The sequence below is a fragment of the Rousettus aegyptiacus genome, unplaced genomic scaffold (genome assembly GCF_014176215.1).
Source record: "Rousettus aegyptiacus isolate mRouAeg1 unplaced genomic scaffold, mRouAeg1.p scaffold_m13_p_2, whole genome shotgun sequence".
Taxonomy (NCBI): Eukaryota; Metazoa; Chordata; class Mammalia; order Chiroptera; family Pteropodidae; genus Rousettus; species Rousettus aegyptiacus.
Genome location: NW_023416295.1, coordinates 148303239 through 148319154, shown reverse-complemented (window position 1 = coordinate 148319154; position 15916 = coordinate 148303239). Strand labels below are relative to the sequence as shown.

The 15916-nt window shown below is 33.7% G+C and overlaps 1 protein-coding gene across 12 annotated transcripts in view; it reads left to right on the top strand.

The window, feature by feature from the left end:
* The window catches only part of PLEKHA5 (pleckstrin homology domain containing A5), a 191124-nt gene that overhangs the window by 136342 nt on the left and 38866 nt on the right, over nucleotides 1-15916 (top strand). For 8 of the 12 annotated variants that reach the window (XM_016140437.2, XM_036236917.1, XM_016140438.2 and 5 more), the window contains 4 exons: nucleotides 2616-3081; nucleotides 5656-5739; nucleotides 8286-8405; nucleotides 9229-9282. In XM_016140437.2, coding sequence (XP_015995923.2) covers nucleotides 2616-3081; nucleotides 5656-5739; nucleotides 8286-8405; nucleotides 9229-9282 — 724 coding nt within the window. The remainder of the gene's footprint in view (nucleotides 1-2615; nucleotides 3082-5655; nucleotides 5740-8285; nucleotides 8406-9228; nucleotides 9283-15916) is intronic. The other 4 variants (XM_016140445.2, XM_016140450.2, XM_036236920.1 and 1 more) reach the window with 1 other exon arrangement.

Here is a 15916-nt window from a genome sequence, read left to right as displayed (position 1 = left end):
GGGTTCGTTCAATCTGGAGCAAGTGTGTTTTGAGTAGAGGCCCTTAAAAGCTGAAGGACAACCAGCATGATGATGGAAATTTAGTTTTTAGGTGGAAGGTTTAAAGGAATCGAAAGTATTTTGAATATAGACTAAGATGTGGGATTTTAGAGCTATAACATAATATCATGATCAGATCATCTTCTAGATGATAAAAATCCCAAAAAGTGTCAGTTGGCCAGGTTTTCATAGCATGTGAAGAACTTTAGATTATGCCCTTTCTGATTTGCGAGTATTTTTTTAATTAAATCATTATGATAGAAAAGGTTTTTTCTTTAATAATTTCCATACTTTTGCAAAATTTTAAAAATGGATTACTTTTGCATTAAATCTAAAAGTCTGGGAATCATCGGCATGAGGAAGAGTGCTGCTGCTTAAGGAAGAGGCCTGCACTCTAGTCCTCGCTGCCACTAACTCTTGCATAATCGCTTAGTCTTTTCCCACCCTGTCCTCTCCACCTCTCCTCCTTCCCTCCCCCAAAAAACTTCTCTCCCCCTTGCCTTTCTCTCTCTCTTTCTCCCTCTCTCTCACACACACACATACACACATTTTCTTAGTCCCAGAATATATAAATAATTCATCTAAAGTCTCCATATTTAGTAGAAAAGGAAGAAACAAAACTTGGCTCTCCTGAGTTTCGATCAGCTGCTTTTTCCTATTTTGTCCTGTATTCCTATATTTTTCACAGCCTTAACCCCTCTTTGAGCGTTTTAAACCAGGAGTCCCCAACCCCCAGGCCACAGACGAGTACTGGGGTGAGCAACAGATGAGCGAGAGAAGCTTCATCTGCATTTGCAGCTGCTCCACTTCAGCTCATCAGGCATAGAAGCACTGGCGTCTAGTACCATAAAGGTTGGGGACCACTGCTTTAAACCACAAAAAAAGATGTAATTAATATGAGACTTTCTCTGGATTGTGGAATGGCAACACAATTTTACTTCCCCAGTAGACAAATTATGTGAGGGTTTTTATTACTACCATGCCTCATAGCCCAGGATACATATCCCAATACATTACACCTTATCACAGTGAAATCTTTGTTATTGACAACAAGTCTTTGGGTCAAAAAAGAGCTCTGACATTCAGGTTATCAACCAAGGATTCCCAGATTTTTAAAGAATATGGTCACGTAATTTATACATCAAATTATTAGATGTGGGATCCCTTCTTGTCCATGTAATAACCAATGTGTTTGACATTTTAACACCCAATAGGCAGCAAAATATTGTGTAATTATGCATGTACAATTCCAAAATATACTCTGGTGAAAATACAGTAAGCAAGGGAGAGGTCAGGAAATCTGAGTTTATGGGTTTCCAATTCTCACGTGTTCAGTTCATTGAATTACATTTGACATTAGGGTATAAATTTTTGCCAGTGGAGGTGGAAGTATAATTGAATACTTGTAAATTTTCTTAGATCTTCTTAAATTTTCTTAAATCTAGATTTTATTATGGTTATTATGAAAAAGTTGCGTTTGCATTTAGAATTTAAATTGTAATTATATCTTTACCTACCTCTAATGATAATGGGGAAACAAATGCTAAATTCATTTCAAATTTTAACTGGCTTTTAAAATTTTTTACATATAATGAATCTGACCTAGCATGAGATAAGCACAAGGATTTTTTGTTATATTTAGTGGAGCGTTTTTATGCATCTGTCTTTTTTTTTTATTGTAAACTGAAATTTTATTCTTTCATTTTAGAAAACTGAAATGATCTGTGCTTAGTAATATGCTATTATGTATCCATAATTCAAAAAATTTTTAAGAACTTTATTTTAGATGCTTAATGCACATGAGGAATTTTTAGATTGCTTTTAAAAGCCCCTCTCAAAATGCTGATCCATTCATGAGATAGAAGATTAATTTCTATGCCAGAAGCATTTTAAAATTCTTAAAATTTGCAATTTTATATCTGAAATGTTGTCTTTAAATTTCGAGCTTTAGCGTCAAGTCATTCTTATTTTTCAAGTTAAGAAATAAGTTCAAGGGAACTTATTTCTCCAAACCACAAATATACCAATGTACTTCTTCCCATAAATTGTCATGCTTTCTGAAGGAAGTGGTACAGTGGAGTAGTCACAGAGAACTGCAGTCGTTCACTTCCTGTATTCATGCCCTGTGGACATAACTCAAAGCCTTCAGTGTTCCATCTACACAGAGATGCTGTTTAACTGTTCTTGTGAAATACATGAAAATGAGATCCTATGAGTTTGTTTATATGAAAACAAATGGGATATGGAGACAGACTTGGGATTTGATCTTAAATATTCTTAGTTCTAAAAGAGGTATAATAAATAGTTTTTCCTCTTTAAACGAAACTGTACATTGTATGTAATTAATGCTCTTTTATGTAAGTGACATAGATGCTCTTTACTCCATCAAATTGAGTTTCATAAAAAGATTAAAATCTGTTTAGTAATAATTTATGCCTTGTATAATTTTTAATATTTTGATCTTTAAAAAAAATTCCTAATGTATATTTTACTTATCAGAAGGAAAAAGGTATGATTTAGAATCCAGAAAGTACCTCTTCTTCATTTTTACATTTATTTCAATTCTTTCATTTTAGAGTAATTTCTTATCAAACGTTACCAAGAAATATGCCAAGCCACAGAGCCCAGATTGTGGCCCGCTATCCCGAAGGTTATAGAACACTCCCAAGAAACAGCAAGACCAGGCCTGAAAGCATCTGCAGTGTAGCCCCTTCCACTCATGATAAAACAGTAGGACCTGGAGCAGAAGAGAAACGAAGATCAATGAGAGATGACACGATGTGGCAGCTGTACGAATGGCAGCAGCGTCAGTTTTATAATAAACAGAGCACCCTCCCTCGGCACGGTACACTGACCAGTCCTAAAACCATGGTTAATATTTCTGACCAGACAATGCACTCTATTCCCACATCACCTTCCCATGGGTCAATAGCTGCTTATCAGGGATACTCCCCTCAACGCACCTACAGATCAGAAGTGTCTTCACCAATTCAGAGAGGAGATGTGACAATAGACCGCAGGCACAGGACCCATCACCCTAAGGTAAAATGTCTGCTAATCTTGTGTTTACTGCTTTGTGGGTGTTATGTTTTATTTCTAGTGCATTCTTTTAAATCTGAGAGACAAGAAAATAGGGAGGAGAGGTAAACGAGGCAGCTCTTTTTTTGTTTTAAAAATTAAAAGTATTCTGCAGTGCCCCGATCTCATGTATAAAACCTAAGCTTGCAACGCTTCCTCTCTCAGGAGCACAGGAACAGTTCTTTTGAGCAGATGCATTATGCATTCTTCTGTGCCTGATAGCATATCTGTCTCATTGGCTTTCCATGTAGGTTAAGACCACATGCATTTTTATTGGCTCTTCACTCACTTGCAAATTCTACACCTGTCCTTTTTAGCATACCTGCAGTCTTGTATCAGGCTCATCCTGTTCTTTGCTAAAATAAAAGTGCCAGCCTCATCTTCTAACCACCTGAATATATGGCATATTGAAATATCTCCTTAGATACCAGATTTAATAGGCTAACAATATTTACTGGCATATACACTTTTAAAAACTGAAGATACAGGTAGAGATCATGTTTTAATTTATGCCTTGGTTTAAGCATTGCTTAGTAAATTTATTGAAAGTAAATTCAAAGTGCTTTGTATCAATCAGCTTTTCATAATGCCAAAGTTATTTCAATCAGATAGTTCTATTTATATGCAGCCAGTTCTCTAACATCTATTCGGAAATGAAAGGGAATTTTTCTGTCATTTTCTTTTTAACTGCAAACAATTTCTAGTTTTATACCATTTAAAAATGTACCTTTTCTTATCCTTATGGCAGGTAGAATCCTTCAGTTATATAGTTGTGTAAAGCGTTTACTTGATTTTTCTATAAATAAACATTACCTAGAAATTAATAAGTCAATCAAGAATTTTCTTTTGGAGAAAGCTTTAGTTTGCCTCACACTCCTCCCACCCCTCAAAAAAAACTTACTTTGAACTTCAGTGTAACAAAGTTCAGTGTTTTGTCACTTTGTACATCCAAAGGCTAATTCATATTTGATAAAAATAGTAACAATATACAAGAGAAATCTGATCAAATACAACTTAGTGTATGGCTGTATTTGTTCTCATGGTTATTAGTATTTTTCATAGTCTAGGCTAAAATTTATCTCTGTTTCAACAGTAAATATGAGATGAATATGCACTATCTAGTTCCCAGTTAACTCATCCTCCCGAACTTCCCCAAAATTGCCAAATTTTTCTTTCAAACTGTTTTATCACCTTTCTTGATGTGATTAGTAGTTCTCAAAGTATTGTCCATGGACCTCTAGAGTGAGATGTCCTTCAGGGGGTCCCCATAATTCTTTCAGGGAGTCTAGTCTGTAAGTGAGCTCGAAACTATTTTTATAATAATAATAAGGATTATTTTTTGTGTTACCATTTTCTAACAATGTGAATGAGATGGTGGGTAAAAGTACTTGCACCTTAGCATAAATCAAGGGAGTGGCTCCAAACTATGCTAGAGGTCATTATATGCTTCATTGCCACATACTTGCAATAAAAGTAAAGGCAGTTCCACTTAATTCCTTTGAAGAAACAGTAATGGATTATTTTATCTTCTTAATATTCTATGTGATGAAATGGGAAATATACTTCAAGCATCTCGATTGCATACCACAGTACTAATGGTAGTCTCCCAGAAAAACACTTGTATGATTATTTGAGTTGCAAGCCGAACTAGCTGCTTTTTTCATGAAACACCATTTTTACTTGAAAGAACGAATGACAGAAAAACTGTAGTTGTTCAGACTTGGTATTTGACAGATGCTTCTCAAAGTGAAATGTTAGCCTATCACTTCAAGAAAAATAACTGACAGTTTTTGTCACTGATGACAACATTAGAGCCTTCAAGCAAAAATTAGAAGTTTGGAAATCTTTTATCTGCCACTGTGAGCTTGACAGTTTTCCCAGTGCTTAAAGATCAGTGGTGGCATTAACAAATGTATATATTGATATGTGTTAACATTGTGAACATACGTATAACTCATGAAACTAGTATTTTTCACCTGACCAATGTTTGATATTACGAAATCATTTAAAGTGCAAATAGGCTAATAGATATTAATGTAACAGTATGAAAAATTTATTGATATAGTTTCAGATTCCACTTGGTAACTAACCTTCAAGAAAATGCCATGTTTTGAACTTTAATGCAGTATCAAAGATGAATATCTACAGTGATCCAAAAAAGCTGTTAAAGTTCTCTTTCCTTTTCAATATACATATTGAGGGTGGATTTTCTTCGTGTACTTCCACTAAAAGAGATCCAATAGATTGACTACAGAAGCAGAAATGAAAATCAAGTCAGACATTAAAGAGATTTGCAAAACTGTAAAACAATACTACTCTAGCCACTAAATTCCCTTTTTAAGAATATAAAGAGGTCCTGAGACCCAATAAGGTTGAGAACCACAGGGCCAGACTGTAGAAAATTACTCTGTGCATCAGTTTCCTTATTCCAGTCAAGAAATTTTAGTATCTATCTTCTTTCATAAACACTAACAATGATTTTTAAATGATATTTTACAGTATAACTTTAATATAAATTCCGTGCCTTTATTTCCCTAGCATGTTTATGTGCCTGACAGGAGGTCAATGCCAGCTGGCCTAACCTTACAGTCTGTTAGTCCTCAGAGTCTCCAAGGCAAAACGGTGAGTACGATATCTTTATTTACCACATCATGTTTTATTTATGTGCTACACATAATAGCACATATCTGACATAGCTTTTAGGTTTGAATTTTCAGAGCGGTACCTCCCAAGGAAAAACCATTACTATTTTTGTGGAAGAGATGCTCATGAGAAGAATTTGGAATCATGTAGCCATTTCAGAGTTTTATTGGATACTGCTCCCTAAATGTCTGACTGCCTAAATGTAAGATTATATTCTCAAGGTTTATTGTATAACCTGGGTGGGTTTCTTCATTGGATGTTAATTCCCTCATCCTTAAAACAGAAATTAGTGGAACATATTCAGCAAGCAGCCATGTGTAGTCAAACTCCAAGCCTATTAAGATGTTTTTCCTATGGATTTTTAGATAGATTAACTACTTTAGAGTGGAAAAGAAACTGATTTACATATTTATGCAGAGGAGACTATAAAAATACCATTATCGGTTTCATTGTCAATGTTCAAATTGGAAAGGAGTTATATTACCAGGACACCATTATTTTTCAAATGAAGGTGTAAAGATGACTTTTCATCACTTCATTTTGTTTTAGTGGCATTCTTTTGTCAGAGGAACTATGCTTTAATATCATTAGGTAGTTTCACTTTCTGTGAAGATGTGATTTGAAGACCTATATAGTTGCTCCTTATTTAAAATACTCCCTGCAGTAATAAAAAATAATTCATCTTACATGTATTTTGCAAACATTCTTTTATTTCATCTTTAGTCTTTTACACGCTTAGATATAAGGCAGATTTCCTGGCTTTAACCTACTTCCAGTTTATTTATTAAAGCTTATAAAAATTGCTTCTTGACTAAAACTAAAATTTTAAATGTTGGAATTTAAAAATTTTAGATTGTTGATCTGGCAAAGAAACAAACATTGGTCATAAGATAAGGCTAAATATTGTACTATGAAATTTTTTCTTCTTCCTTGCTCCCTCTGGTGGATATTTAGGATAAAATTTATTTAACACCTACTTTTGAGGGGTCAAATGTACTTTATTTTGCTTCAAATTTCAAATATCTTATAAACTTATTGGAATTTTCATCCTTTTGAAAATGTCTGTCTTTTTAATTCCATAAATAATAAACCAGAGTTTAAAGATTTCTTCATTTGATACACTCGGGGTCTTAAAATATCTAAATTCCTTACTGTACCCTTCCTTCTCCCTGGCTAGACATCAAGAGCTTAATACAATGATCATGAGACATAGACTGTCCCACAGTGACGAGGTTATAAGATGCGGATGGCATCAGATCACACACAAGTCACTATTTTTCTGTTAAAAAATTTATCATACACACATTCTTTGACTATTTAAGAGTCTTGTCTCACCTATATAGATACTCAGTTTTACCTAAAAAATACAGTAGTTAACTCTGATTTACTTCTAACATTTTTTTCTCACCCAAAGGCCAAAGATTTTAATGTAATTTCAAATAACAATTAAAAATGATTTCTGATCCTAAAAAAAATTAAATGAAAATAAAAGAGCAACAGCAAATGAGCAGAACAGGAGAGCTAGTGTAATGCTATGGTGCAGGCGAAACAAATCAATCTCAGGAATGGTTTTTGGCCTCGAAGTTTTTAAGAGCATGCCGTAGCCCTTAGATCTTCTAACTAGAGTCTCCCTCTGGCCTGTCTGCAGTTTTTAATCATGACAAAGCTCAGAAAAACACCAAATAATATTTTATAGCCTATAAGCCAACAACAATACTCCACTGCATTGCTAAGAGAAAAATAATTTATTAGATTGGCCTGTTAAAGATTTTATCTACCTTTGAAATTTTCTTCCCCTTTGGGATCATGGTAACTAATAGGGAACCAAAAGGTTCTCTGCTTTCCTCAGAATGTGGAAGGAAGTTTATACACCCGTGGAAACGTTCTGTGTTTTAAATAGACTTTTCTTTTTTTTTTTTTCTTTTTAACATATAAAGTCAAATCTGATCTTTTGGTCACATAAAATATCCTATGAGAGTACTAACAGTGGCATTTAAAAATATAACTGGAAAGCAATAGATCCCAAGCACCAAGTTTAATGATAAAAAGATATCACCCAAATTTTACATGAATCTTAATTCTTTTTATTTACCTTCTGTTCTATAAAATAGAGTGTTGGACCTGCTAGTATTGTTCTGTTGGTATAAAAGTCTTAGGTGTCATTTTCAAACATCTTATTAAAATACCTTTTAATAATCTTTTACTACATTTTATGTATAAACCTTTGTAATTTTTTTGGCATTGTGATTTTTTTTTATATTTAACATTTAAATTTTTCTCATGAGTTCTGAGAAAATGCCTTAATATACTGTTGTTTTGCTGTCTCTTTTAAAGTAACACTGTTCCTTCTATTTCTCTAGATATCTATGCATTTATGTAGGACCTATCATCATAGTGCTTAGGCACTATGTTTGATGTCAACCATAAGAGGAAACTTGCCAAGAAATCTTGGTTTAATATCTGTCACTTAAGACAACAATTAATCTGTTTTCCACTGTTTGGATTCTTAAATTGTACTCCTTCAGCCAGAGGAGCTTACGCTGCTGCTAATAAAGCTGAGACGGCAGCAAGCTGAACTGAGTAGTATCCGGGAGCATACGTTAGCACAGCTCATGCAGCTAAAGCTTGAGGCCCACAGCCCAAAGGTCAGCTATGAAGAGATTTGTCTGTGTCATCTGCCATTGTCACTTACTTTGAGCCGCTCATTAATCAGTTTGATCAGTGCCATTAGTGTTGAGCATGAGCCCATACCATCATTGCGACAGCATTGGAATCTCCTATTAACCCTTTGAGAATTCACTTGTTTATACATTATTAAAGGAAAATATGGGTAGGATGCATTTCTTCTTAGCCTTCCACCTACCTACTCACCTGTCAACTTTTGGTCGTGAGGAGGAAAATGCATATAGACTTCAAAATATTGTCATCTACCAAATCCTGTAACTTTTACACATCTGGTAAAACAAATTGAAAAGTCCTATAATTTCTCCTAAAGTAGTAAGCTGAAAATTGATTATAGTTCTAATAATACTGTCTTAGTATGTCAAATATTAATTTTAAGATATTGCTTCTGTCCTTGATTAAAAAGAATGAATGCATGTAAACATTTCTCAAAGGGTTAAATAGCCTCAGATTTTATAAGTAGCCAAAGAAGTAGTACTATATTGCAGAAAAAGAATTAATCTATAAAACTTCTAACATTTGAGTCTACTGAAGCCCTTGAAAGGATTTTTCTGCTTAATATTTTGGCTTATTATGTGCATGTCTACTTAATGTCTTATAAAACGAAGTATAATTTGATAATTTGATATGTCATATGAACCATTTACAGGGGAGCATGTGTGTGAAAGTTGTCACATATTGTGGTATAATGAATGAACTACCTGTTTTTCTTATTTCAAAATTGACCTTTTCATGAATTCTGCACCTCTTTCTCTATTCCTTTGTTTCTTGATTGATGCCTACTAGAATGAAATTCTTTCACATCATCTTCAAAGGAACACCATATATTTGGATCATCAGGTGGGATTTGTAGAATTTTCTTAACATATAATTTCTTACCATAACACATAATAGAACTCCTTAAATGTAGTACAGTTTTTCAGGCTACTCAGATATTTCAGTCATTTTGAGTTAATAGCATGACTTTTATAAGTCACAGAATAAGAAATCCCTAACCAGGTAAATTCAGGAATACCATAAGCAGGTAGAAAGAAAGTTGTAGAGGTAAGGGGGGATACAAATGCTAGGTCACCTAGAAGTGAGAGTCTGAATTCTCTAGATTTCCTGCTTATCCCAATAAAACTATTCATTGAGGCTTATCTCAGCTTGGAGTTGACCTCTTTTAAGAAATAGGCACCAGGCTGTGAATGCCTTATTGGAAGGCCAGGAGGGCTCTGTATTCCCAAAGGAGAGGTTAAAGATGGGTGAAATGTGTCACAAAGATAATTTTTAATTGTATGTCCTTATTCCTTGTTTATTGTCTCTCCGTTTATTTGGTCTTTGCTAAGCTACATAGAGTCAGTTTTATGGTGACCTACATTTTCTAGCATTACCGCAGTGGTGGCAACAATTGTGATTGGTTAAGGCATATGTTCAAAAATGTGAATGACAGTTTGTGAACAAGGACTGACATTGCCATATTTTAGGTTTTATGAAGCTATTAATATTTCATTTTGTTGAGAATTTTTGATATGTTCTTCAACATAGAATTTCTTCCAGTGAATGCACTTTTTCACATAAATTAAGCTAAAACTTGTTTTAGCTTGTTTTAAACTGTTTAAACTTGAATATTTTTATCAAATTAAAGAGTTGACTGGAAAATGTTATAAGACAAATGTTTGCATATTTATATTTGCCTATTTGAAACAAAATAATGTACCGCTTTAAATTATTTCTATTTAAAGAGGGATTTTACATTAGGATAACCCTTTAAAAGATGTTAAATCATTTTTCTTTTAATTTCTTTAAAAAATATGTTAGTTTATATAAAATTTATTTATTTTCCCACAAAATGATTTCTTCATGATTTTGCCTATTGGAATGCTTTAAAAATCAGCATTTCATGAATTCAAATTCAGATCTTCATTCCAGAGACTGGTGCTATTGAAATTTAACCCCAGTAAATATCATACACATTGAAAGCAATCTAATAAAGACCCATTAGCCAATAAAATAGTAAAATAAGTCTTCCCTCAAAATTCCACACTGCCAGAAGACTACTAAGATACATGGAAAATAACTTTCTTAAAAGCTCCTTTGTCCGTAAGGCCTAGAGATAGTTCTAGAAAACAATGGGATATTATTAAAATTAAATTTGAAAAAATTACATAAACATGAATCCGAAGTTATCTAGAATCTCTGGGAATAATAGTGGTTACTGTAATTTATTATTCATCTCAATAATCAGAACTGGAATTGCAGAGACATAGAACTTTAGAAAGGAAAGCTAAATATATCGAAAATACAATTATTTGCTAAGATGCTTCTCAGCTTGCTTTCCCAGGTCAAGCTCAGTTCCTTCCCTTTACCTAAGTGGCCCAGATCATGATTGAGGTTTATATTCTCATCATTCCTCTCTAAACATGCTTTGCTAAGCCTTTCTTATTGCACCATGTTAGTTCCTAGAGGTGGCTTCTAAAAATCTCAACTTTTTATTTATTCTCTCTATTTTCTTAATCTCAGCAGAGTATTTCCAATAGTTTACCTTTTTCCTATGTTAGAGTCTGAAATGAAGTTATATCATTTCAACTTTTAAATTTTGTGATAATGAAAAGAATTACAAAATTTGATTGCTTGCATCCTGATTTGCTTTTAAATAACACTATTTATGAAGGCAAAAATTGGGCCATTTTTAGATAATAATTAGACAACATATAAAAACATGGTGGGGGGGGGGGGTCGGGCTTTGCCCAGAAACTCAGATATGCCTAAATATATATATATCTTTAAGGTTTCCTAAAGAAACTCTCTCTTTAAATCAAAAAATATTGTGGTTTCCAATAATTACATTTAATATAAATAAAATATTTACTTTTGAACTGATTTATATTTTACAGCAGTAGTAAAGTTAGTAAGTTATATAAAAATAGTTCTTGATAATTTTGTTTTTAACGAGTTTTTATTTAGCTCAAACATTTCCAGCTTTTAATCTTGTTACTGCCAGTAACCTATTTTAGATTACCAGGTGTTTTGATCTTAAAAGTATTATTGATTGCCTGGGTTTGTAAATTGATTGATCAGTTTTATATAACTACAAATTGAGAAATAGATTTTAAAATCTTAAAGTCAAAGGAAAAGGCTCTCGTCACACTTTATACTATTTATTATACCAGATGAACTACTACTAATTGATACTCACTTTCAACACTTTTTATCAGCTTGCTCTAATACATCATCAGAATAGCCTAAGGCCAGCAGCAAAGTGTAGTCTTCCTCCTGCATCTTGTCAGGTACCATAGTCATCAAAAGAAAATTTTTATTTGATTTAAATTCTCTTAATCCTTATCACTATTCATGAAAAATAAACCTAAGGGTAGTCTCTGAGTTGCTTCAGAGGTAAATTCATTTCTGATATTACTGGACTACCTATAAGAAAAAAAAGAAAATACCTTATCTGAAATTCTGAGGATTTACATGTTATATAGTAAATCCAAAAATCTTGATTTCTGGTGCCTATAACTTGAACAATATAGTTTGGTTTCTAATTATCACCCTTATGAAGATGGGTCATGTACTGAAGTGTTTTTGTTTTTTTTTTTTTTTTTTAATAACAAAACCTGTACAAATTACATGGTAGAATTTTCTTCTGCATTTTTTTTTCATTTTCATTCTCTTAAACAACTTGTTTATGCTTTTATAGCTCAGCCAGTAGATTTGTTCAAAGCCTTCATTTGTTAAGACTGTCATAGGTATATTTGTCATTTTTGTGAATTTCAAGATAATATAGTTCCAAAGTATAACCTGTGAACATACAATAATCCCAACTGTATACTTTATGTACCCATCCAGATTCTTACAAAATAAATAAATAATACATCAGTAACTCATTTTCTTCTCATTCAGCTTAGTTATCACTGAATATTAGAGGAACTTTTGGTTATAGTAAATGAAACTTGCAGATACCCTCCTAAAATATATGTATGAAATGGATTTAACATTTATTAGCTTTTTTCTTGTTTATTCCTCTGCCTAACAGAATACAGAAGCGGGGGGAGGGAGGGTGGGGGAACCATAAGTAAGATTTGCACTGGCTCTGTACCTCCCAGGGAGTTGGAAGTATATTCGAGATTATCATCACTTATAATGGTATCTCCTCTGAACAAAGGGAGTGTCCTGTTGCAGTTCTTTGAAAATGAGGGAAAAGAGAATATCTTGATATATTTTCTTCTTTTTTCCAAATAGAGTAGATTAGGAGTTTTAGAAGTAGATGGCCTGAGGAACAAGCATTTGATGATTAGAAGTTCCTGATGTTTCCACAGAGCCAAATGTAAATCATTCGTTTGAAACCAAAGTAACAGGTTTCCATAGAAACTTATTGTAGTCAACAGTTAGATATTCAGCTGTAAGACACAGAAAGGGCCTGCTGGCTGTTTTGATTCCTTTACTCTTGCTGGTTATTAGGTGTTTTTAGCAGTACCACTGGTGGTTAAATTCCCAGTCCAGGGCATAAAGGCTGTATTTAGCCCAAGACTATACCTAAAAACTGAACTAACAGTTTCAAACACCCTAACAATATTAAGGAAAACATCTCTTAGAAAATGTGTTCAGAGTGCCCAGCCAGAATCTTAGGAATATATATATATATATATATATATATATATATATATATATATATATATATATATATATCTTCTATGGCGGTCTAACATTTGGAATAGGGACTTCAAGTTTCTTAATCTTGTCACTTGGCAAAGAGTTCCACCAGTGTCTAGTTCTCAGCTCTGGCAGCCTGGAGCAGGGCTGGTTGTTCTAAGCAAGGGACATGAAGTTGGGGTTTCAGAAACCAGACCAGGAGCTAAAGAGAGGTACTTATAAAGTCTTCTCCATGGACGAAGCAGTGAAACGGAAGCTGGTGCTTTTTTGATTAGTCGTGAAGGGAAGATTGATGAGAATGGGGAAATTAGAATGTGATCCCAACCCCTCCATCTGTTTTCCTCGCTCCCGTTTTAGTTCTTTCCTCCATTTGTTTCTTCTCCATTTTTCTAACCTTCCCTATTAGTGATTGAAGAGCAGTTATGAGGGACTTTAGATGATGTTCCCTTTTCCTTCTTCTTAAAACCTTCTTTCCAGCTTTCCATGTTAGGGAATGATAACAAAACAAGATGCTAAGAGATGCAGGTGGAGATGAACAGGGGATCAAGAAATTTGGAGCAAGCTTCACAGCCTTTTATGAGCATGCTGCCCCCTTGTGGGTAGACTAAACATATACCAATCCTCTTCTCTGTCCCCCAACCAACACTTTATGATTAATTATACCACTCCACCAGCCAGCCGTCCTCTTTAAGAATACCTACTGCAGTAAATTGAGTTTAACTTCTACACTTCTACAGATCTGAGCTTCACCTTCACTGGTACTGTAACAGGTATTTTTTTTTCCGTCATTTGAATATAAAATTGTAATATTGAATGTGTTTTCACAAATTACCCTTAAAATTACGACATTCTGCCTTTACTCCTCTTCCTTTGAGAGTCAGTGTAGTTAATTGCATCAGAACCATCTGTATGAGAATGGGAAAAGAAAGGACATACCACAATTGGCCACACTTATGTTGGGGATTGCCTGTGCCCAATGTACTCATAAATTCTTTGGGAAAAGAATATCCCTCTGCTTCCATAATTTAATGAAATTCATTCACCTTTACCCAGCTGGAGCTATTTTCCCCCAGCTAGAACATACTTAAGTCATTTCTGAACATAGCATCAAATTGTATATTCTGTTAACCTAAAATAAACTACCAAAGTGAGAGGAAACGTTCATTTGAGATTAAAAAGAATTGCAATCCAGGGGCATAGATTCAGGCAAAACCCCAAATTATGTCTCGGTTATAGGATAAAGGCAATGGGGGTTTTTATGAGAAAGGGAAAGGAAATAATTACATGAATAGAAGGAAGGAATTTCTATTGGTGCTAATAAGCTAAATTATTCTTTAGCTATACAAGGTGGCACAGTTTCTAAAGAATGTCCTTAATTTTCAGTCCTCGTAGTCAGGATGTCTGCTTTTCTTTTAGCTTTACAAATGGTCGTTTAGAATACAGTGTTATTTTGCCCAATTCAAACATTCCAAAGCTTTAGGGAGCAAGATGTGCAAGATCTTTCCTCTGGAATGACAGCTCCAACTCCATTTTTAAATGACTTTGTTTATATCAGCTTTCTCAATTCTTAAACATCAAAAGCTAAAGGATCTTATCCTTAAATTTGTATGGAAGAGCTGGGAGTTTCTCATAACAAACCAATTTGCTATAGTACTATAAAAGAAAAATAACAGCTTAAACATACCTATTGTGTTCTTTGCTGTATGAAAATGTTTAAGGTTTGCAAGAGTCAATAGCTAAATCCTTCTGTTATTTGTGCATTTTTAAAGTATCAAATTCTTCAGAGAGGGTAAGAAAATCACTTTTAATACTAACTACTAAGACATCTTGAAGAGTAAGCTAACCTAATTTGTAAGTTTTATAGTAGCATTCAGATTTTATGATGTGATTCTTTTTATAAATATTAATATTTTATGAACTGTACACTAAAATTACTAGTGACTTTTGGAAGAAGTCCGATATTCTATCATTGATGGCTGTGGACATTCCTCATCAGTATGCTTTTTATATGCTTTCAAGAAACCACAATGAAAAAACTATGCAGACAGGAACTCTTGACTACTTTAAACATACTTATGCCAAGGGAAATGCAAAAAGGAACAATTAGCTGGGTGTATGTAATTGGTACTGAAACCATTCAAGGTAAAAATCCAAGAGTACTTTTTGCATTTTGTTCTTTGTGTTTGTGAAAGACAGCTTCCCTATAAGGGAAGAAATGCTAACAAGATGATTGAAAAGATTCTTGATGGCTTTCATTGTTCGTGTCAATTCAGCAACCTCATTCTACTGAACTGTTAAGCAAGATCCCATTTTCTCTAATATTTCAAGGGGTCCTGGAGCTTGTATTTTTAAGGATGATTGAGAGCTACAAGAGGTAACGTTTCTAGGGAATATAGAATAGGCATTTAGAAAAAAAAAAACTAAGGAAACTAGAAAATTAAATGTGTTATTTAACACTTGCTAACCCAAACTAGTCACATGGTACAGAATATCTGTATTTTCTCATGTCTCTCTTTCACACCCCATTCCTCCTTTTTCTTTTTCTCTCTCCCCCTTCCTCTCCATATTTGATCATATAAGTAGTGGGGAGAAGGGGCTGACACCCAAAAAGTTCTTAAGCAGAATATAACATAATGACAGAACTCTAAGACTAAATAAATAGACAATGGGTAAATTAGAATTTAGAACATGGACTTAATATTTGTGTTTCAGTACTCTGATCTCTTGGCTTGTCTAATGCTTACAATTTATTTTCATGGTTCTCCTGTTTCTTACCAGTAATTATTCTGTCTCTTTTTGCTATTTTCACCCATCTCAACCCTAACTGGAGAAGTTCCCTTTT